Raw genomic sequence first — 22,428 nt, 5'->3', positions numbered from 1 at the left:
CTCTTATACATATACTCTGACAACTTAACCATATACTTAAGGCTCAACAGATCTATAAACTTGGCAGAAGGTAGAGGAAAGAAACAATCTACTTCGTTAACTAATAAGATTTGGGGTTTTTTTAATAAAACAGAACTTTTGTACAAAACACCATTTCCCAAACAAATCCTATGAGCTTTGTGTATGTAATGCAAGTTTGAGGAAAGGTCAGAGAGACAATGATTATCTACATATTGCCCTCATAAACATTTGGGAAGAAAAGTGCATTTCTTAAAATATGGCTGTATAGTTAGAATTGTCCTTGCTAGCACCAATAAACAAGATTGGGCGCTGCAGAGACCACAAACACTTCATCAATTAATGCTTCTGGAATACAGCATTAAAAAAGAAATTAAAAGAAAAAAGATAAGAAAAAGGAATTAAATCTGTGTTATTGAAAGGTGTAATTGTTATTAGATGAAACAAAAATAACATGTCCACAGGTGAAGAATGACAAAAACACTCCATTATTCTTCTCTTTTGCTACTAGATAACTTTGCAGTAGAAAAAGAATTCTTGTTTTGCAAGCATGTCCTTAACATCTCTCTCACTCTCCAAGACACACAATTTGCTGCTGTCTTTTATCATTTACGTTGTGAGAAACACACTCTCAAATAAAGCCTTCTCTAGATTTAAGGACTTATGTGAGCCTACCAACAGGAAGATGAATATCAAAAGATCTGAAAGCTGTTTCAAATGAAAGAATTGCTATCATAAGATAATACATAAGGCAGATGATGTTCCATATCATGAAATGATACATTAGTAATTATGTACAAGCTCTGCTCTCTTAACTATTCACAGCAGCATAACTGTGGTGTTTGGAGAGTCAGAGCTGAGACCTGTGAACAGCACAGTCATTACCTCAGCTTCTCAGGTTCCGTTTGTCACTCTCATTGAGGTCCATGCTGCATACCAATGCTCCCTGTAGCCTCCAAACCTAACTACTCTTAATATTTTCTATTATTTTTTTAAGAACTCATGAAAGCATCCCAGTTTCCATGCCTCAACTTCCAGAATAGCTGAAAAGTACCTTCCACCAGATGTACTGCTTCTGCTATTTCAAGGCCTGAAATTCTGTTCTTAAATTTTATGCTAGTTCATCCTCTGTGAATTCCATTTATTTCTGCTGGGGTCTTTTATCATGCAAACCTAGAAGTTATTTTCCAAAGTACTCCTCATTTGAAAACTTCTTGCTGCTAAAGGATCAAGGAGGACAAAGGAACCCTTCCACAGTAATGTACTTTTGTGCACAATCACAGATTGATTCACTAGGATTCTCTTTAGCGGGAATATCATCCTAGAAAATACAGGGAGATTCTGTTTTATTTTTACATTTTTCCCCTTGCATTTTCTGCTGTTTTATCTACCAGAGTCCACAACAGTCCACAAGTTCACACTTCTCCAAAGGTACCTACAAAGGAATAGAAGGCAGGGGGGTTTGTTTCTCTGTGCATATGTAACCAATATGATTATCATGACTAAGAAATATTTGGCTTGGTTCTTGGTCCAAAATGTCTGTCTTCTGTCATTAAGACTATAACAGCTATCACTTTGATGACATTCCAGGTGCTAAATAAGGAGGAATCAAAGCCTGACTTTTTGGACTTTTTGTTACCTGAGGAGCAAGCATCTTTGGCTAGAGGAGATTTTTTTTCCTTTACAGTTTGTTTGCTGCAAAAAAAAATGTAGCTGACCACTTTAAGAAGCACCTATGAGAGGATGCTGTATTTTGAATCACATAAATATCCTAACAAATTAATTGTAAAACAGAGATTAGAGTGCAAGCAGCAATAGTTAAATGTGCATAAGGTTTTCAAAGGAGAATCATTTATAAGTTTGTTAATCTTTGAATATTACGGCACTAAAGGAAGAAAAGTGCAGTCATTCTCTGCAGTGCAGGGCTAGATATTTACTGTCAGTTAAAAACTGGCTTATTAGATGTGGTAGGATAAATGGACCTTTCTATAGTGCAATCAGAATCACTAATTCCTGCTGTGACTTTACAAGAACTGGTAGCAAGAAAGAAAACAAAACCAGCAGAAATAGGCAGATCAGAGACTTTAAAATGAGGTGCCACAGTTCTTGAACATCAAGAAGAGCTGCCCTAAGCAAATATTGAATGTCCTAAAATTGTATCTCTAGTTTGCTCCGCAGGTCAGAAAGAGAGAGAAAGGTGGATGGGGTGGTCACTGAAAGAAATCAAGTTTATATTCTAGACTCCACTAGAAATTGTCTCTGCTGGCTGAGACATTCTGCTGCAGGAGGTTTCCTCAGCAATGCTGAATGTAGGATCATTTTAATGTCAGCTGCTTTCAGTATAAAACCACGGGATGTTTTGCACAGATTTCTTTATAACCATATCGAGCAGAACTGTGCACACAGGGCTAATCCCACCATATATTTGTGGTACTGCTTAGAGCAGTGTTGTGAATTATGGTCTACTAGGAAAAGGAATGGAAGATCAGTTAGAAGACCTTTGCAAGAATATACTTTGCATAAGTTAATAAAAAAGTTGGAGAAAGAGAACAAGCCTTATCTTACAGATTCATAGATTTTTGTTTTGGTAAAATCATACATGGCATTAGAGGTTAACATAGCACACTCCACTATTACCATCATCCACAGGCTGCTGCCTAAGCTATCTAATAAAAATGCTAATTGTTTTCTTTTACAACACTCCTGATTTCTGCTGATGGGGGTTTGGTTTGGTTTTTTTTTAAGCTAGAGGCTAAAACAAGTAATTTGCACTGGCTGATATTTTCAGTGATATTCAGGATCAGCCTAACTCACCTTCCACTGCACTCAGAAGTAAATTATTATTAATTGTGATTGAGACAGAGTTCAAGAACTTCTCATTCTCTCAGCATGTTCCGTTTATCCAACACATTCAGTGTCCCCAAGATTTAAGAGTTGCAGATTCCTAGTTCTTTTCTCCTGTCCAGCTTGGCATTGAGAGCTTTTTAATCAGAACAAAAGATTAAAAACTAAAGAGTTACAGTATGTTCAACTCAAACTTCAGAGCTGAAGGAAAGCTATCCATGGAATAAAGAGCATTGCTTGCAAAAATGTTCACCACCAAAAAAGAACCCATTAAGTTTGAATTCCATGCACTATGTAACAATTTGAAAAGGTGGGATTTCACAAGACAGGCTAATGCTCCAGGACCTCCAGTCTCTACTCTCTTTGATTTACTTTACAGCATCACAAAGCCAACAAGAATACCCTATAGATAAATATGTATTATGTATAGTATTGGGGTTCTACCCTGGATAAGCTGCCTTTTGAATTATAGGTGTTGTCTTCATTTAATCCACAAAAATGTAAGGGAAGGCTTTTTCACACAAGTCAGCACCGTGGGTTAAATGTAACTCCATTAAAAACATGCTTCTCACAGATACATGGCCTAAGGACACTGTTTGCAAGAGAAAAGAAAATCGGAGTTAAATTTATAACCTTGACCAAAGAGAGTTTCCTTTCTCTTCCCAAATAAATTTTACTGTAGTTGGGTAATACTTTTGTTTACCCTTTTAAATAAAGTCATTCTACTAATTTTGTTTAGCTTTTCTAGCCCATTTGTTTCCTAAATTTTTATATAAGTTCTTAAAAAAAATTATATATTATTTATTGTGATCAAGATGAAGAATGGTTCACCATCCTAAAGATTCTATATGGTGCAGCTTTAAGTAATTATGCAAATACAAAAGTAAACTTAATTGTTGTCATAGAAACCAAACTGCTTGTCATTAAAAATCTGATATCTAATAAATTGCCTTTTTCCATGTCAGTAGTGGTCCAAACCCTCTGCCTTTTACTGAAATACATCTAACAGCAACATTTGTACAGGTACCCTGCAACTCAGAAGGGGCAGCTATAACTACATTAAGATATTGGCACTGTGTATTTTTACTAAAACACTGTTGGTTATGTTCCAAAAGTGGATTTATTACAATTCCAAGCCAAACTCACTTGAAAGCTGGAAAATGCAGAAAAATATTCAAGGTTCTGAGCACGTTAAATGATTACTGAATTTCCACGTTTTGATTTATCAGGAAAAAAAAAAACAAACTTGTTCTCTGAAGCAGTAACACTTGGGGTAAGAGTATTTAATTGGCTTTGCAATGTTCATCCAGTGTAGACAGTGTAATTACAGATCACTCCAACACAATGAATAAAAAGCACTGTGGAACCCCTTTCTAGGAAGCCACTGACTAGGAAATCAAGAAGGAAAAAAAAAACCAACAAAACAACAAGCTATTTATGATAAAGGAACAAAAATATTCTGGGTATAAACTAATTTGTGGGAGGAAATCATTTCCCCCTTTATTATTACATAAGACACTCTTCTCCCTACCCTTTCCTTAATTCCTGTATGAACTGCTGGAAAACTTCTAAAGGTATGTTTGATTCTCCTCACATATAGATTGATGGAGAACCAGTGGTTAAGGAATTTCTGTATAAATAAAAAGCAGACAGAGTCATTCCTCTGCTACCCACAGAAACAGTAGCCTTATAAAGGGGCAGTAATTTGCTTTAGTCTGTGGTTCGCAGAGATTACACGGGGGCACAAGTGCAGCTCACTGAATTCAACACTGAGAGTCATCCAAGCAAAGAGCAAGTAAACACATCCAGTTTTGTTTACGTTGTACTGTTCTAATCTGACTTTTCAATACATACTGAGAATCCTTTTAAAGAATCTTTCTGTGCAAGTTGACTTAGAACCTCTGTTGGTACTCCAAAGCAAAAATTTTAAAAATTAAATTTTCTGGCTCCTCTGCCATCCCTTCAACCTTCCTCTTTTTTTCTTTAAGCCTCTCTGTCTTTGCTACTGCAGAACTTTAATACCTTGCTGAGACATAACCCCCAGAAAAGGATTAATCAATAACAATGCAGAAGTAACTTTCCAAATGCATACTATCAATAAGATTTTTGGGGTACACATGGAAACAAAGTTTGACAAAACTTTTGCATTTCAAGATACAACCACATCTGATGACAACAAAAATGGAAAGTTCCAGATGAACAGGATATTTTATTTTATTGAGGCACTTTACACAAACATTTGCAATTGCCTGCTACTTTTGTGGCAAAATCACTTATGAATCTGTAACTGATTCACACCTAAATGTAAAACATGTCAGAAACGTCTTTTTTTGACAGAAAACACCACTCAACTTCCACTATTTCTCTTGAAGCCAGATGTGCTAACCTATTAATTATTGTTTCAGCTCAAACTGCTAATAATTCTGTGGGTGAGATATCTATACAGGTGGATGTCTCCACACATCCTGGAACTGGGGAGCATAAAGTCACTGTAAAAGGTAAGTTTCCAGTAGCTACCTTTAAAAAGAAAACAAGAACAAAGAGCAAACCCCCCAAGCACTACATCCTAAGTAAAACGTACCAATAATAAAATAACAAATGTTACAAGTTTTACAAGTATTGCAGTACTTGTGAAGCTGTGAGTATGCTTCAGGTGATTGGGAATGTACTTTTTCCTTTCTCAACATCAGCAGAAGTCCAGATTATGCACTTAAGTACTGTCTGTGCTTCTCTGTGTAGACAGTTAAAATTTAAGTTATAAAGCTGGAGCTATAACGTGTCAAAATATCCTCTGTATTGCTTGCATATCATTTAACTCTCTAAAATCTGCAGCAAAGCTGGGTGGTGAATGACTGCACTAAGTATTAAGAATTTGCCTTTTTAACAAAATGTCTTTGTTCTGCACAACCTGAATTTCAGAGAGAAACCCAGTATCATTGAGATTAGTATAAGCTGATTTTTTAATTACAGTGAAGGTAGCAGGCAAAAAAAAAAAAAAAAAAAAAAGCTGTAAATGTAAAGGATTTGTAAAACATATGTTTGTGTTTGATACTGTTGAGCTCAAAAGTAGTCAGACGTCTTTACTTGGCAGCAAACAGGCAAAGCTCCTCCTGGGCTTGCCAGGTATTGGTATCCTGCAGGAAAGCTCTCAGGTCACCTTTTGTTGGCTATACAAAGTCATGGAGGGTAATTAATTGGAACTCTTCCAATGGAATTTTATTTAACTTTGTTTCTTTTCTTTCTTTGTAGTTGTGGCAATTAATAATCTAAACTGGCAAACAACAGCCATGTTCCGGCCGTTTGTGGAGGTTTGCATGTTAGGTCCTAAACTAAGTGACAAGAAAAGAAAACATGGAACCAAGACGAAGAGCAACACCTGGTCACCAAAATACAACGAAACTTTTCAATTGTAAGTCTCTTTTGTCTCCTAATTGTGTATTTTGTGCAAATTTTTGCAGTTAAATCAGTAAGAACATAAAAACCCATCGTAAGGCTGCTATGCACATCAAAATCCATAGATATAGACACCACTTCAAAATTATTTACTAATTTGTATCTTAGTTTTATATGAAGATGAATGGCAGCCACTAAGCTCTCAGTCTTGAAAAAGCTGGTTAAAATGTATAATTCATTTCCCTATAGAGGAATAACTGTTTTTATACCTCGGAATCCATTGGCCTCAGTAGTTATTTGGACTGAAGCATTGATTATTACTGCTACATATCTGGAGCTTTATGACTGTAGAGCTATCTAAATATGTAAAGGGTTGCACATTGTTCCCAGCACTGTTTATCTAATGCTGTTATGATTTAATCCTTAAAACTGTTAGAAACTTTCACCTAACCTGGAGTTTTAAATTTAGTACTTCTCACAGCACTTCTCAATGTTTACTCCTCCTCCCCTTTTTTGAGACCAATTTATTTTCATCCTCTTATCCTTCAGCCCTGGCTGGGAATGAGTTCAATCACTGTGTCTGACCACAAAGCTACTTTTGATGTTTGTTGCCAGTGATTTTCTTTATATTTTTTACAGTTGATTTAAAGTTGAGGTGCTGACAGTTGTAGAACTAGTTGAATATTTTATGTGCTTTCTAGGGAAAGGTAACTGCCTATTTCAGACATTGAACAAATTCTCTGTTCCTGTTCAGATCAGTGGGAACAGAAGCTACATCACCAGTAGCATCTGAAAAGTTAACTGTGTGGGAAGTTTAAAACTAAATTATATTTGTTGCAACAAAATGGAACTATGAAATTAAACTACCACTATCACTTTAATTTTTCCAAGATTTCTACAGTGAATTCATTCCTTGGGGGAATTAAACTGAGCTCCTTGTTCTAAATTCACATTTTTTCATCCACACAGCACGCTGAGTAACGAAGATAAGCCAGGAGCCTACGAACTTCACCTCTCAGTGAAAGATTACTGCTTTGCTCGGGAGGACCGAATCATCGGAATGACGGTCATTCAGCTGCAAAACATCGCCGAGAAAGGAAGCTGTGCCTCCTGGTACCCCCTGCTGAGAAACATCTCTGTGGACGAGACTGGGCTCACCATCCTTAGAATACTTTCTCAGAGGAACAATGACGAAGTTGCTAAAGAGTTTGTAAGACTTAAAACAGAAACAAGATCTGCTGAAGAAACGGCCTAAAATCCCTAAGTAATGCAAGATTGTCACCGCCAGAACATAGATACAATGCTGTTGTCTGAATAGTGCATGCATGTGCAAATCTGTGGGAATGTTTAACTAACTATGTTTTCAGTGTTTGCCAGTACTTATGTACTATATTTGCAAGGTATGTCAAGGAGCTGTATATCGTTTATACATATTTTGGTCTTTGGTAAAGTAATTGTTCCAATGAAGTGCCAAAACTAAGAGTAAATGTTTCATCATATCTTTTGAAATGTTGATTTCACCTCATCACAATTCCTTTATTTTTTAACATTTATTAATAAATAATTAGCTTTTTTAATTGATTAATAGATTGTCTCTGTTAAATTACTGTGTTGCTTATTCTAAATTAAGTTACCTCCTTTACCATTATTTTGAAAATGAGGTACCTAGTTTTCTTCAAACTGTCATTTTATGCAAGCCTCATTTTAGGTGTCTTACTGATAACTTTTTCTATCATTACTACAGATGCAGTTACTTATAGAAAGTGTTTGTAATTTTATAATTACCAATATAAAGTAATGATTTTTGCATAAAAACTGAAAAAGGATGGAAATATTTTATGCTAATCTCTTTTCCAACCTTTCATAAATATCACTGTGAAGAAATGCTGTTTAAGCAGGTCCTCAAGAAGCTGTGCTTACCAGAGTTTGTTACTGATGTTTGATATCTTGAGATAACTTTGTTCTTCAAAACTGCCATGGTAATATCATATTTGTATTAAAAGAGTAAGTCAGTATCTGTAGAACAGATTGCTGTACAGTACAGTATATGTGCTTTTAAAAAGTCATTTTTTAAATGATATGGTACTGTACAAGGGTTGGTAGTTTGGGATATGTAATGTTGGTTTGTGGTTTGTTTCTAGAAATTGTTTATGAAAAGAAAAGATGCTGTGAGCATTTTCACTCAGAGTTATAACGTTGCTTTACATACTTAGCTGTAACATCAGTTAAGTGCTTTATTTCTTTAATTTTTTTTTAGAAATGTTCAACAGTTTGTACTTATGCAACATTACTATGTATTGCACTAAAGCAAACTCTGTGTCCTGTAAATATATTTAGTGAGGAATTGTAAAATAAAGTATGCAGAAACTGCTTTCTAGTTTTGTCATTTGATATTATTTATGTAACTATTGGGTTTATCTGCATGTGAAGCCCATGCAGTGGGCGTACTATATAACTTTATAATATATTAAAGTAAGATTTGCACTGTCTAGCATCTGGCTGTTTTATAAGTGTAAGATTTGACATTTCAGTATCCTAAAAAATACAATAAATTAGGTATACATATATATATATAATATAATGTGCAATAATACACATAATGTTCTGTAATGATACAGATTTGTCATTGCTTTTGGTCACAAGTGGTTCTAGTTACACAGGTTGGGGTTTTCAGCTTTGCTTAGGGAAGAAATAACTAAGAGAAAGGAAGGACATGTAGCTGGAATGTTGATGCCAGCCTTCTAAAAATGTAGTGCCTGACTCCTCACAGGTAAACCAGATTCTTTCCAGGAGACCCTTTTGGGAGATTTAGATGAGATTTTAAGGATGTCTTTCAATACCCTCAGTCCTCTTGCTTGAATAGTAAAAAGTAGATTTGTCATAAGTATATTTAGACATTTAGAGAAAATCTGCACAGCCTTTAGAGAGTTAAAAACGCTCCACTAAGATCATATCAGGGTGGGCTGGACCCAAGTTATCTTGTTAGTGCATATCCTGCTGATAGGCATTGCAGAACATGGCAGAGGGACATCTTGGGGGGGACATTTTTTAAGTCACAGCTTAACAAAACCACTTTTCCATGTGAAAAGTTAGGCTGATAATTAAACATTTTATAATGTGAGCATCAATGTAGACATTAAGTGACTTCTTAAACAATTCAGGCTTTGTAACTTTGATAGTATCAGGTGTGGCACCAGTAACTTCAAACAAATTAAAGAGGATTTAATCTGAGTATAATACTGCCCTCCTCAGAAATGTCCACTCATATGTGTAAGTCACAGCACTTCCTAACTATATTTCTGCAAGGTATGGCCCAAAGTGTCAACAGTAGATGACATTTAAAACACAGAATCTATCAACAGTTAACAAAAATTAATGTAAGAAGATATCAGCAGACTCATTTTCAAATAAAAAAGAGAAATAATGAAGAGATGAGGTGGTTCCTGCTACATAACATTGTTGTGGATAAAATGCAAAGAGGATTCCATAATTTTTCATTTGTGGCTCTGTGAATTCAGAAAGGTTGGAGTAAACAGCTGTTGGGTTTTTTCCCCGAAGCACTTTCTTCATCTTTTTCTGAAGCTGTTTATTCTACTGTAAAATGGCTCACATTTTGGTGTATAATGTAATCACCACCCACTTAACTGTTTATCCCTGAGACTCACCTATAAAGGAATAATAACTGAATTAGTGAAGGAGGTCAGTTACTGCTCTTAGTGGGCTCTTAGCTGCACGCACTAGAAGTAATCAGGCAAGCTGATAAAGCCAACCCTTATAATCTACAGCTTTACACAGTGCACTTTAATGTTTCACTGCTTTTAACAGAGAGATATTTACTTGCTATATCAAAATTTCTCAAGTGGAAGATAAGAGGAAAGGATGTTAACTCTAGACCACAGGACTGTTTTCAACATTGTTATGAATCAAAATACAAGTCTATGCAATTCTGTAGCACAAGCAGTTGGAACTCACACATTTCATGTAATCAAAATGCTTGATAAGGAAGAGTTTTCAGTGCTGTTTTAAAAGCTGTTGTAATCTCTTCTAGGGAAGTAAATATTCCATTAAAAAAAAAAAGATATTTTCAATCTATGAGAAAATTTTCTTAATTCAACTGAGCTAAACTTGGTCAACTGACAGATGGTTCTGCAGTTTCACTTCTCTGCAACAACTGATGTAATCAAAACTCTAACTGGAATTCCATTTGTATTGGTTTGATAAGATAGCAAATATAAATACACACACTTAGAGAAATAAAGGAGAAAAGAAAGAGAGAAGAGCAGCAAGATTAATTGGAGAACAAATTTTCCATTCTCCAAGGAACAGTTACTACATGGGAACCATTTGAAGTGCACCTGAATAAAACAAATATGTTTAAAGAACCCTGTGATATGACAGCACTTCAAGTTAACAAGTATACTCAGGACTGACAGTTTTATATAACTGTTCCATAAGGGTTGAGAGAGCAATTTTTTCCCTTTTTATTTTGTTTTCTAGGATGGAAATGCAATAACCAAGTATAGGAACTTACTTAAATTTTCCTCAAAGTGTTTCACAGCTAATAGCTGACAAAAAAGGGAATTAGTAATGTGTGAATTAAATACATAAATATAAGAAGCTAACACTAGCTGTCATTCTGAAACCTAAAGCAACTTATCTAAAATAATTTAATTTTTGTCTAATGTTTAGACAACACTTACATTTAAGAACACAGCACTTGAACTGGCCTTTCCTTTTCACATGGACTCTGAACCCAGGAAACTACTAAAATACCAAAGTAAACACATTGGAGATGGAACTAGATGTGCATAGTTATTCATACCTTTTGTCTCTTCTAGGGAGTTAAATTTACATCCAAATAATAAATTCATGAGTATTGGGCCATCACCAAGAGGCTCAACCAGTCCCAAAAACAAAATATGAAAAGATTTTTCAAATTACTTCCTCCCTATCTATAATCTTTTCAATACAAATAAATCTAGACTTCAGTAAGATTTAAATTTCCTCATGTCACCTATGTTCCATCACTGAAAATCCCCCTAAGACCTATTTTACTGCATTGTAAGTAATTGTAAAAAGTTTGTCTGTATGCTAAAAGAACCAAGGGATTTCATAAGGAATTCAAGAAATGCATGTGCAAATGCTACCATTTGGCTTCGGGAGGCATCACTCTACTGAATTACCTGAGAAGCTTACAGAACAGAAATAACAAACCAATCATTTTCATTAGTTTTCTCTAATCTTTTTTACCTGTTTTCATTGGTATTCTCATGCTAGTGACTGTAGAAATCAAATTTGTGGGCAAATACTGAAAACAGAATAATAATTTACCATTACCGTAGTAGTCTGAATTAAATATACATTTCTTACAAATCCCTTGAAATCTAAAGAGCTGAACAAATATGTGGAGAATATTAAATTATTGTATTAAATTCAGCCAGCAGACACAAAATTAACATAAATGGATTCAGTGTTATTTGTAAAATACAACTGGGCAAGTGTTGGAAAGCATTCAGTTGTTTACATGTGCTTATTTTGATGGTATTTTCATACCATTGTGTTTACATTTTCACACCAGATACGTGTGATTGACTTGTAGTATCAAAAATTCACGGAAATGAATTTTCAGGAAAGAAATTCTAAATTATTTTAGAAATTATAATCAAGGCAGGGGATACAAACACTCGACTGTTCCTAATAAGCAGAACTGACGTATTCCAAAAAAGATGTCACTGTAAGTATTTGTTCAGATACTTTAATTTTTCTGTGTCTGGAGAATATCTGCCTCTCCTGTGTGTTCTACACTGAGTGAATGCATGCACACACTACAGAGTATGAATTAATTTCTAAATGATGAATCTACAAAATCTAATTTGAAGACAAACCCAATAGAGAAGAAAATCATTGAAAAAGAATTTTTTCAAACAGATTCTCTGCCTGAAAGTCAGCTTCCCTAAAGAAACTGTTCCTAAATGACTCATAGCTTACGACTATTTTATTATGAGAATTCAGTTTCAGATTTCAAAGACTGCAGCAATCACAGCTGAAAGCCTTCCCTATGAATTTAGCTACATTAATTAATCACTGCAGAATATGAAATAAGTGGGTATACTGCAAACTTTGTAACAAAAGCCATTAAAACATCATAGATTAATTTTCAAATAAATAAATACAAGATAATTAGAAAAATTAATCCTAGGAAGAAAATTCTGCTCTTTAATATTTTTCTATTATTTCTGCATACCACGGTACTGAAGTTACAGTAGTAGACTAAATACAGTTCCAGAGCTCGATCTGCATTGCCCTGGAGTCTCCTGTAAGTTAACACCTATTTATCTAGTTTTTAGGAACAATAGTAGGAGTTCCAGGCAAAGGGGACAAACCACAGAGCATCCCGGGCCACAGAACCAGCTCATGGAGCTGCTCCCAGCTCTGGTCTGTAAACTGGGCATATACTGTTGTTTGACTATATACATAAAGGAAAAAAATAAACCTACATTGGTAAGCACAAGTGACTTGACTGGAGCTGTAACAGACTCAGAAAAATATCAGAGATCCCCATCTTCACTTGCCCTGGATATACAAGGGCTTGTTGACAATAACAGAGGCAGCTCTAACTTTCATTCCTGTGAAGCCTAAGAGGGCTTACACGTTTTGTTCAATAATATTTACCCATTTAAGCAGGAAGTTTTTAGTTGCTGAGTGATGGCAGCTGACTGCAATGACAGCTAAGCCTCCAGGCCTGAGGTCACGACAGTGAGAAAACAAATGTCAATTACTGACTAGTGGAATCAAAAAAATGAAAAGGAATTGCTAAAATATGCACTGAACAGTAGAACACTAATGGAAAACTACAGCACAGTGAATACACTCCCCTCCTCTAGATAACAGTCTCCTAGATTTGTTTAAGCAAAGACAATGCCTGCTAGCTTGATTTTAGCTCACAACACATGGCAGGGCTTTGTCCACAAAAGCCACCCAGTGTTTATACGCATCACACAGCAGTCATACACATGAAAAGCACTGCATACAAGTAATTTGGATACACAGAATAGCTGTACTCTGTGGGGAGATACTGAGGGAAAAAAAGAAGTAAAAATAGGAGGAATGGATGTGGAAGAGGGCTGACAGGCAGTGCAGATTCAGATTGCGTTCCTTAACTCGTAGCAGAGTCAGAAGATGCTCTACACAGGTGTGTCTGTGATATAACAGACAGAAAGGTAGATCTGTGTCTGTGTTTTTGTCATGTTCTAGTCTAGTCCAAGAGTTTCTTCTGTCAATTGTGATTCCAGTGGAGGTACAAGACAGAATTCGATCCCTGAGAGGGTCTCCCCACTCCTTTTGTACTCAGTGGAGTCTGGAAGGTGCTCTGCATGTCACTACCCTTGGTTAAAAAAAGATAAACATATTCCCAGCCTGGAGGTCACTACAAACAAGTTCAAGCTAGAGTCTTCAGATGTAATTTCCCTGAGCAATATATATCCAAGACACAACACCATTAACTAGGTGGCAAGTTCTCTTGAGGATCTTGAGAAACGACAGCAATTTGGATCTAATGATAATCAATGTATCAACGTGTGAATTTGCACCTAGGAGACAATATTAAATCAATATGCCCTTAAAATGCTGTCCTCTTTTCCTATGCAATTTGCAAAGAAACTCCTGTGTCAGACTGAGCTTCCTCAATGTGAGGACCACTGGGAAATTAGGTCAAGCCCTTCATTCCCCCCAGCTCAGCATTAGAGAAAAAACATGGCAGTAGCTGCTGAAGTAGCTGGAGTCAGCAGCAGCAATGAACTTAACTCCTACCAAATACACTCTGTGATGTTCATTAGTCCATATAATTGCAGCACATCTTCCATCTACTGTAGAGAATTTCATTTCTGATCAGGGAGAAATTCCACAGCAGAAAAAAAATTCTGTTTACATTTAACACTTGCTTACTATATTTTTATTAGATGGAAACAATGAAGAGTATAACTCTGGATATATACATCCTTCACTGTCACACAGGCAATAAGCAAATCTAATACACAAAATTTATTGCAGGAATTGAATCTCTTTGTAGATAGAAAAGTGTTTATAAACAGCTTGAAATTTTGGCAAATGCTATTTTTTCAAGGGGCTGGCTGAATAATCTGAGAGAAGGGGTTAAATCTTTGTTAAATGCTCCAAGTCAGCTATTGAGGCTAGTCCCAGCTAAGAGAGTCCTGTCTGGCTGAATGCAACACCTAGGATCACCTTACTGAAACACAGAACTGGTTTAAAATCCAGCATGCCATACATAGACACACATAGAATGCATGCCATACATAGAAACACAGACAGTTAACTAGAACACTTAGAGAGTAACATCTACCTCTATGCAGAGAGCAAAGTGAGCACACAGAAAAACAACTTGTCAAACAGAGGAGGAAAGATTGGAGCAGCATCATTATTTACAGTGGCAGCTTGCATCGATGACAGTAAAAAATAAAATATCACTGAAAAAGAGATCCCCAGAACCAAGACACACTGCAATAAAACGGAGAAGGAAGGGCAGAATTGAAAGAAAAGGGCCTTCCTGCATAAAAGGCTGTGCTGTTCTAAATCAGACCTGCCACCTAGAGAGTCCTTTGAGACTTTTACACCGTAAATTATTTAGACAACTGACTAACAGAGGGTAATTAGCAGATATCTGTATACCAAGGTGACTGTGACTAACCATAAGAAAGAAACAAAAAACCTCTTCAGACAATCTTGTAAGGGAGTTATAGCAGGAGGAATAAAGTTCTAAGTTCCTTTTGAGATTCCATTACAAGAACAAAATTTATTAGGTTGATATCAAGTCTCAAATATACTTCCAGTATTTCTTTGTTTAACATAGACTGTTGAAGTGGATCATAAATATACAGCTCAACCTGGGGGCTCACAGTTAGCTCCCAATGGGGAAAAAAAATAAATCTGGGGAGATCACATGACTGAACAGGCAAATTAATTAGGAAAGCAAGACCTGAAGCTCTTTGTGTCAGTCCAGAACATCCTACGACTGCCATTTTACTCAGTGTCCCTTTGCTGAGAGAAAGCTATGATGTCATATCACCAATAAAATTTGCTTTGCTGTCAACTGGCAAAGCTGCCTGAGCTTTGACCACAGTACAAGGATTGAAAATAAGAATTAATAGTGGCAATCAGGTGTTAGTGCTGTTTAAGCCTGTGTAAATTAATTCTCCTTTTTACTGATTTTTCTGTTGACTCAGTTCATGTATGTGACTGATTCATCTCTTTGTTTTAACTATTAATAAGTAAAGTATTAACAGAACTTCTACTTGCAATTTCCCCATTAAAAGCAGGCATTCTTCATGTTTTCTGAGACTCTAAATTTTTATTCCACATGAAAAATACATCACATCATCTGTAAGTATTTGAAATTTTCTCACACAACATGGAGAGAGAGAACTGTTTTTGAAAGATGCAATTCAATGGTTTTGTGCCCTTTCTCAGCTAAAAATGCAAGAGCTACTGCTAGGAACTGAAAGATGTTGCATGCACCGTAGCCATCAATAATTCTTGCAAGACAAAGAGCAATTTTTCTGCTAAACTGTGAATAACAAGATTACAAGTACTTAATTATTGCACAGCCTCACTAAGACATTAAAAAATTCCCCTATTAAAAAAAAAAAAAAAAAAAAGTAAATCTATGCACACTTTGCCTAGAAATTCTAGAGTCACACAGCTCTACAATGATTCTCTGGCTGTTTTAAAGCTGAAACAGCACTATGCAAAAATGAAAACTCATGCCACCATAGGAAGCACCATAGTTCCCCAGATCCAAAACAGTTCACAAAAAAATTACAGAACAATTCAAAAATACTCATACCACCATAGGAAGCACCATAGTTCCCCAGATCCAAAACAGTTCACAAAAAAATTACAGAACAATTCAAAAATACTCATACCACCATAGGAACAACCATAGTTCCCCAGATCCAAAGCAGTTCACAAAAAAATTACACATTCAAAAATACCTATGAAGTTTTAGGTCATTTTCAGATATTACCTAACTTGGCCAAATTCTAATACTTCTGTATTTGCCATCACTAGATATGAAAGAAAAATTCAAATACCCCAAAAGGTTGAATATTTTCTAAATTTTTAAGGTACTACTTAAATTCATTATGCTACAAGGACAAATTGAGATCCAAATTTAAAATTAAAAGCTGCCAAGATATTAATTCAGACAGCATGCTGTCTGATCTATGATTATACTGAATTTTAAATTAAGTTGCAGACAACTGTGTAAAACATTTTCCTCTAGAAAAACAGCAGGGAAGAGAGAGTTATATACTAAAACACAAACGTAAGCACATAACTTTATACAGGTTTTTGGTTTATTGGGGGGGATTATTTATTTATTTATCGTCATGTTCAACACATAGAACAACATATAGCATACCTGGTACAGATGCACTCTGCATATGTGACTTATTATCTGTAAAAATGCAATCAAAAGTAGATGTTTTTGCTGCACAGGGATTCTCAGAATAGATAAGGCCCGTTAGAAATAAAGGTAAAGAGAAGCAGAGACAGGTGCCCAAGCTCACACAATAAATCCACGCCAGCACAGGGAATAGAGCCAGGCTTCTGAATGCCAACCCCCTGAGCCATCTGCAGGTTATACACTTCACAATTAGCTCTTCTGCAGCATTATTCTAACTTAGAACTCAAGAAAGTGAGTTTTTTGCTTCACTGGCATGTGACCACGCTATTTCCCAACTATGACTATGATGTTGCTAAAAATTATTCGGAAACCTAAAAATGCAGAGAACTGAGGGTCATTTGGAAATATCACTGAACAGTTTTACAAGCCCCCACACACACAGTCATGCAGCAATTTGATAAATCTGTGTCAGTGCTCAAAGTGGAAAATAAGAGTCTTTAAGTCTTATTATCCTAAACTCTTCCCAAACTGGTTTTGTATTACTTAATGTAAGAGAATTGAACTTGAAACCAGTCTCCCCTACCACTCTAAAAGCCCCTAAAAGTTCAACCATGGCAATTTTTATTATCACTCTTGAATTTGCCCAGTAATTAAAAGATAATGAAGTATTAAACATTTTATGGCAAAGATGACCTGCTGTGATTGTTGGAGAGAGAGAGAGAGAGAGAGAGAGGGGCATGTCTGCTGGACATTGAGGATTCAAGGCAATTCTTTTCATTAAAAAAATATATATTTTTAGTTATTATCCAGGAGCTGCTATTATATTATGAATTAAACTTCATTGAAAATAACTTAGATTAAAAATAAGATTTCTTCAATCATTGCTGAAGTAATGAATTCCCATTTGATGGTCCTAGGGTAGAAAAACACGTATGAGAAAGGAACAAAGGCTACACTTCGTCAAGGTTATTCTGCCAACTGGAAAGAGTTACACAGCACAAAAAAATATTTTAAGAGGTGTATTTGAACTCTAACTTTTCTTAAACTATCAAAGAAGTAAACTACACCTGAAAAAATGACATAACTACTATTTAAGTAGTTGGCTTTTCTCACAAAATATATTTGAAACCTAACTTGTAAGTCTTTACACAAAGTGGATCAAGTCCATTTGAGGAAGACTGCAAGTATAATGTAGTGTCTGTGTGCAGTTATTTTAGGTGAAAAACTTGGAGAAGAAAAAAATAAATTTTAAGGAGCGGTCAATCCAAGGACTTGAGAAAGAAAAAAGATCAAAAAAAGGAAGAAAGTTCAATTTGAAGCTTGTCAGAAAAATTACTACACAAAACTCATTCATTAAAGATATCCTATTTCCAAAGATATTTAATTAATTTGTATATAGTCTTGACTACATCTCAATTTTTTTTGTAAATAATAGTTCAGAATAATTACTTAGGGATAACTGTTTCAAAATATGCTCAAGAATACCCCTTAAGGAACTCTCCATCTCCCCAAAAAGAAGTGCTTCCTTTGCAAGCTGAAAATCTGAAATTCAGGAGAGCTGTGTTTTGAATGTGTACACTTTATACCTCTCCTTCCCAAACTCCTTAATTATTAAGAGTCAGAAACACACTGAAAGTGCTCCTACTAGGTTAGGAGAAATTATCACACAAATCACAAACCTAACAAACCTCATTTGATGGGTCTGAAGGTGACAAGTGCCAGGTTCTGTTGTTTAATAAAGCCCCTCGTGCACTGGCAGCTGCTCACACAGAAAACCCAGGTGAGCCCCAACAGCTGAGCCCCCAGAACCTAGGAGGATGGACCTGGACACATTCCTAAATACCTATTGGACTTGAAAAAAAAAAAAAAATTAAAATCACCATTTGCACACAGAAAATTACATTTTGAAAACCAAGCTCAGGTAAAGAGAAATTCCTATAAACACTCTAGGAAACAACAAAAAAAAAACAACACCAAAATTTTCAGAAACACATGAAAAAGTAAAAAAAACAATCCCAAACACACCCATTGCCTTGATTGACATTAAGTAGTTCTGCTTATTTTAATATATTTTATCATATATTACATATTCATATATAGATATTTGCTATGTTTGTTGCTTGATTCTAACAATATGAATTCCAAGGGAAGGGGGAAATCTCTATCAGCCTATAACGTCCAAACAGGCAACTCTCTTCTTCAAATTAGATACACAATGAAAGGTGCTCTAAATACGGGGTGATTTTTTTTCTTCAGTAAATATCATGTTTAATTAATATTACTATACAAAACCATGTTTTAATTTCCTTGACACTTCCTAAATATTCAGCAATGCAGACACTTACTTCCTGATTGTTTAGAAAATACCCAACCCACACATCAGCCACCATACCCTGCAGCCCTGAAGTCCTCCTTTTGCTGGATTTTAGCTTAGTGAAGAAAAAAATAAAAATGAAACACCAAACCACCAGTTCATCATTTCTTCTTCTTAGCTAAGCTGCCATTAGGTCATGCATCAGCTTCCTTTAATCACAACAACACAGCATTCCCATGTTTTCACAAGGGTTTTAAATTCTGGCTCAGCTGCTCTAAAGCACTTTACATACACTTATAAAACTATAAATGAGTCAATACAGACTGTCAGTCTCATAAGTAATTACACATGCCATCCTTTTGCTAACAGTTGGGCCCTACAGAGCTTAGCAGTGCTAACCAAGACCCTTCCACACCAGGAAACACATTCATAATCATCTCACTGCGGCTGACACAATTCTCCTCTGATGACTTTGATATCAATGGGTAGATTTTGCATTTCCAAGTATAGAGCAGACACATATGAAGTGAAGGACTATTATGCAGGAATGCTCTGAATTCACACTTTCCAGAACAGATTTCAATGAAAAATGTGCATACAAAATGCAAACATATTCAGAAACAAGACACTGATCTTGGAATTTTTGCATCTGTAGCAAGTAAATATGAAAGGACAAAACATCTCCATATGAAGTTTACAGGTCACAATCGAGCTGAAAAAAGCACCACCTGAGGAACTTAAACATTTGTACACCACTGAGAGGTTGTTCTGAACCTGCATGGCAAATCTCTGAGGGGCACAGAGAAGCTCTTGTGCTCAGATACTGAATGTTCATAACAATTGCTTAGTGAAGGCTGACTGCATGTTACCACGTCCATCTGGTAAGGGAAAAGACCAGACAGATAGAATTTTTTTTATATACAGGCACTTATCTATTGCTAATAATATTTAATTGAACCTTTTTCTAGAAAATTTTTGGGTTTGTATTTCATTTGTCTGCCTTTAAACTCTCCACTTTTAGAAAAACATTTAGCTAAATAAACATTTCCAAAGGCAAGAAACTAAATATTTATGAAATTGAGGCAATTTTTTAAAATCAAAGATACATGATTCATTCATCAAGTGGAAGATGGAAAGATGATACAGGCAAGAGAGAAAATACAAAGGCTGTCACCTTTCTTTTCTTTTATTTGCTGCTTGACAGTGCAATGAATGGTGTTCAATTAAAATCAGACAATGAAGAATGACTTCACAATAGTTCTCCTTAATGCTTTTAGCACTTCCATGAAGGCAATCTCTTCACAGTGGAACCCTTAGAGAGAAGAGTAGCTATTTATAGACAAAAATTGACCCAAAAAGTTGGATCAGCATCTGGCACTGAGTTTTGAAGAAACTCTGCTCTTTCTTTCAGATCCTCTAAAATAAAACTATGATCCCTGTCACCACGAACTTCCTTCCTGACTCATGGACCACTGACACATTGTCAGACTTTCTAGACATCCAATACCTGATTATTCCCCATTCTGAACTCTAAGAGCAGTGTAAAGAAGGTATAAGAGAATCATACTCTAACAAATTTCTATGCCTCTTCGGTATTCTGCTGTGCTGGTATGAATAACTGTTTAGCTGTAAAGCAACAGAGAATTATATACACTTCACACTGATGTCAAAAGACAAAGATGACTTTCCAACTTTGACTTCAGCAGGTAGCTGTCAGCAAATCTGTCAAAGACATGTCCTGTTTATTGCATTTTGAACAAGTATTTTCTTACCCTGCACTGTGCAAATGGAGCTTTTATACTTTGTCTTTGCAGAGACTCAAGAGATGTTGCTTCCTTATTGAATCTGCTGCTAATACAGTTTCCACTCCTCAAGACCCTGGAAGGCAAGTGCATTTATTGAGGAACAACCAACCAGGCAAAGCCAAAACCAGGGTGTTCACAGCACCCTTAATCATCATGCAAACTGGGTGCATCCTTCAGAGGGAAACATGGGGCAATCTAATTACTGCCAAGGGCGCATTCTGCCTACAACAATGCAGTTTGAAAGACAATAGAAACCTGGGTTCAAGTAATTAAACCACATGAAGATGAAAGGATCTCCTACAGGTTTGAAAGCAATGATCTGTGTTTGATTGAACTACTTCCAAGGCATTTTTTCAGCTCGCTGTCCTTGAACGTCTCCCTGTGTGTCGCTGAAGTTTCCCGTTAGGAAACACAATGAATTTCAGTCCCAAAATTAAAACACATTCTGAGACCACAGTTTCACATCACAAATCCTTCACTGTGAATACTGTTGTGGAGTTCCCAGCTGGGAAAGGAAGGGAATATTCCCCTGTGTGAATAGGCAGAGAAAGTGTGGGCATCTTGATTTCAGTAAGCCACTCAGACCCACTGTGAGCCCATATAATCCAGTCTTGTCTTTCCATGGTCAGTCCCCACCAGATCACTTCAGAGCGGCCCTGAGATGTTGCACAATGCTTCTAGATTCAATCAAGAACCTGAAACTGAGTGTGCACTCATCACTTTAGCTCTCTATCCCCAACCAGCCACTATTTCAAGAAAATTAGGACACATTTCTCTGTGGCACAGTAGAAATACTGCGTAGTTATAAACAAGGTAATAATGCAGAGATGATGGAGTTGGCCATCACTGAGGGATTAGCTGTAGTGTTACTGACAAAAGCAATATGCAGAAAATATTGCTGTGTTGTGACACAAAATCCCTGCAAAATTTGAGCTATATTTTGGCATGTACATGAAAAAGCACTCGCAACCAGTGCTTAGTTTGTGTTTTTATGATGCTGAACAACAACACAATCTGCTCTCATTACCATTCATTGTTGTATAATTGCTCTGATTTTCACAGAAAGTCTTGGGATGAATGGAAGACCTACTCATATACACCATCTGACTCAGTTTCCCCTTGTTTCCTGATACAGCACTCTATGCCCTAAAAACCAGCCCTGGTCATTTACTGTACAGACAATTTGTCACGTATTGCTGTGACAATAAATAATCCTTATTCTCCACAGACCCAGCGTGCTGTGATAATTTGTTTTCAGAACATTTGTTTTCAGAAGTAGGATTTCTGAACTGCATCAATCTGAAAATCTCCCAAGAAAAGACACCTGCAAGTCTTCAAAGACTTGGGATTCTCCTTGATTAAACAATGGCTCAGGAACACAGCAAGATCAGCCATCCTGTGCCTTTTGAGATTTCTCATTACAATATTTTGGATGTCAAGGACAACGGAAACTTATGCAAGAAGTTTTATTGTGTATTTTCCAACTCAAAGTAAGGGAACACACACAAAAACCAAAGCCAAGAAACCCAGAACTGAATTTTGGCAGAAGCAGACTCAAGACAAATAAAAGTTGGATCCATCTGGATGTAGGAACCTATTATCAAAGATGTCATCAGCAAATTTGCTTTATAATT

General features: G+C 36.0%; 1 protein-coding gene across 3 annotated transcripts in view; it reads left to right on the top strand.

Moving 5' to 3' along the window:
• UNC13C (unc-13 homolog C) overlaps nt 1-8,626 on the top strand; it is a 142,767-nt gene extending 134,141 nt beyond the window's left edge. For all 3 annotated transcript variants that reach the window (XM_017827549.1, XM_017827550.1, XM_017827548.1), the window contains 3 exons: nt 5,268-5,360; nt 6,112-6,271; nt 7,225-8,626. In XM_017827549.1, the coding sequence (XP_017683038.1) occupies nt 5,268-5,360; nt 6,112-6,271; nt 7,225-7,510 (539 nt within the window). In that variant the 3' untranslated portion in view covers nt 7,511-8,626. The remainder of the gene's footprint in view (nt 1-5,267; nt 5,361-6,111; nt 6,272-7,224) is intronic.
• Nucleotides 8,627-22,428: the final 13,802 nt, after the last annotated feature.

The sequence above is a fragment of the Lepidothrix coronata genome, unplaced genomic scaffold (genome assembly GCF_001604755.1).
Source record: "Lepidothrix coronata isolate B3197 unplaced genomic scaffold, Lepidothrix_coronata-1.0 Scaffold140, whole genome shotgun sequence".
In the NCBI taxonomy this organism is placed as follows: Eukaryota; Metazoa; Chordata; class Aves; order Passeriformes; family Pipridae; genus Lepidothrix; species Lepidothrix coronata.
This window is presented reverse-complemented; position numbering and strand designations above follow the sequence as displayed.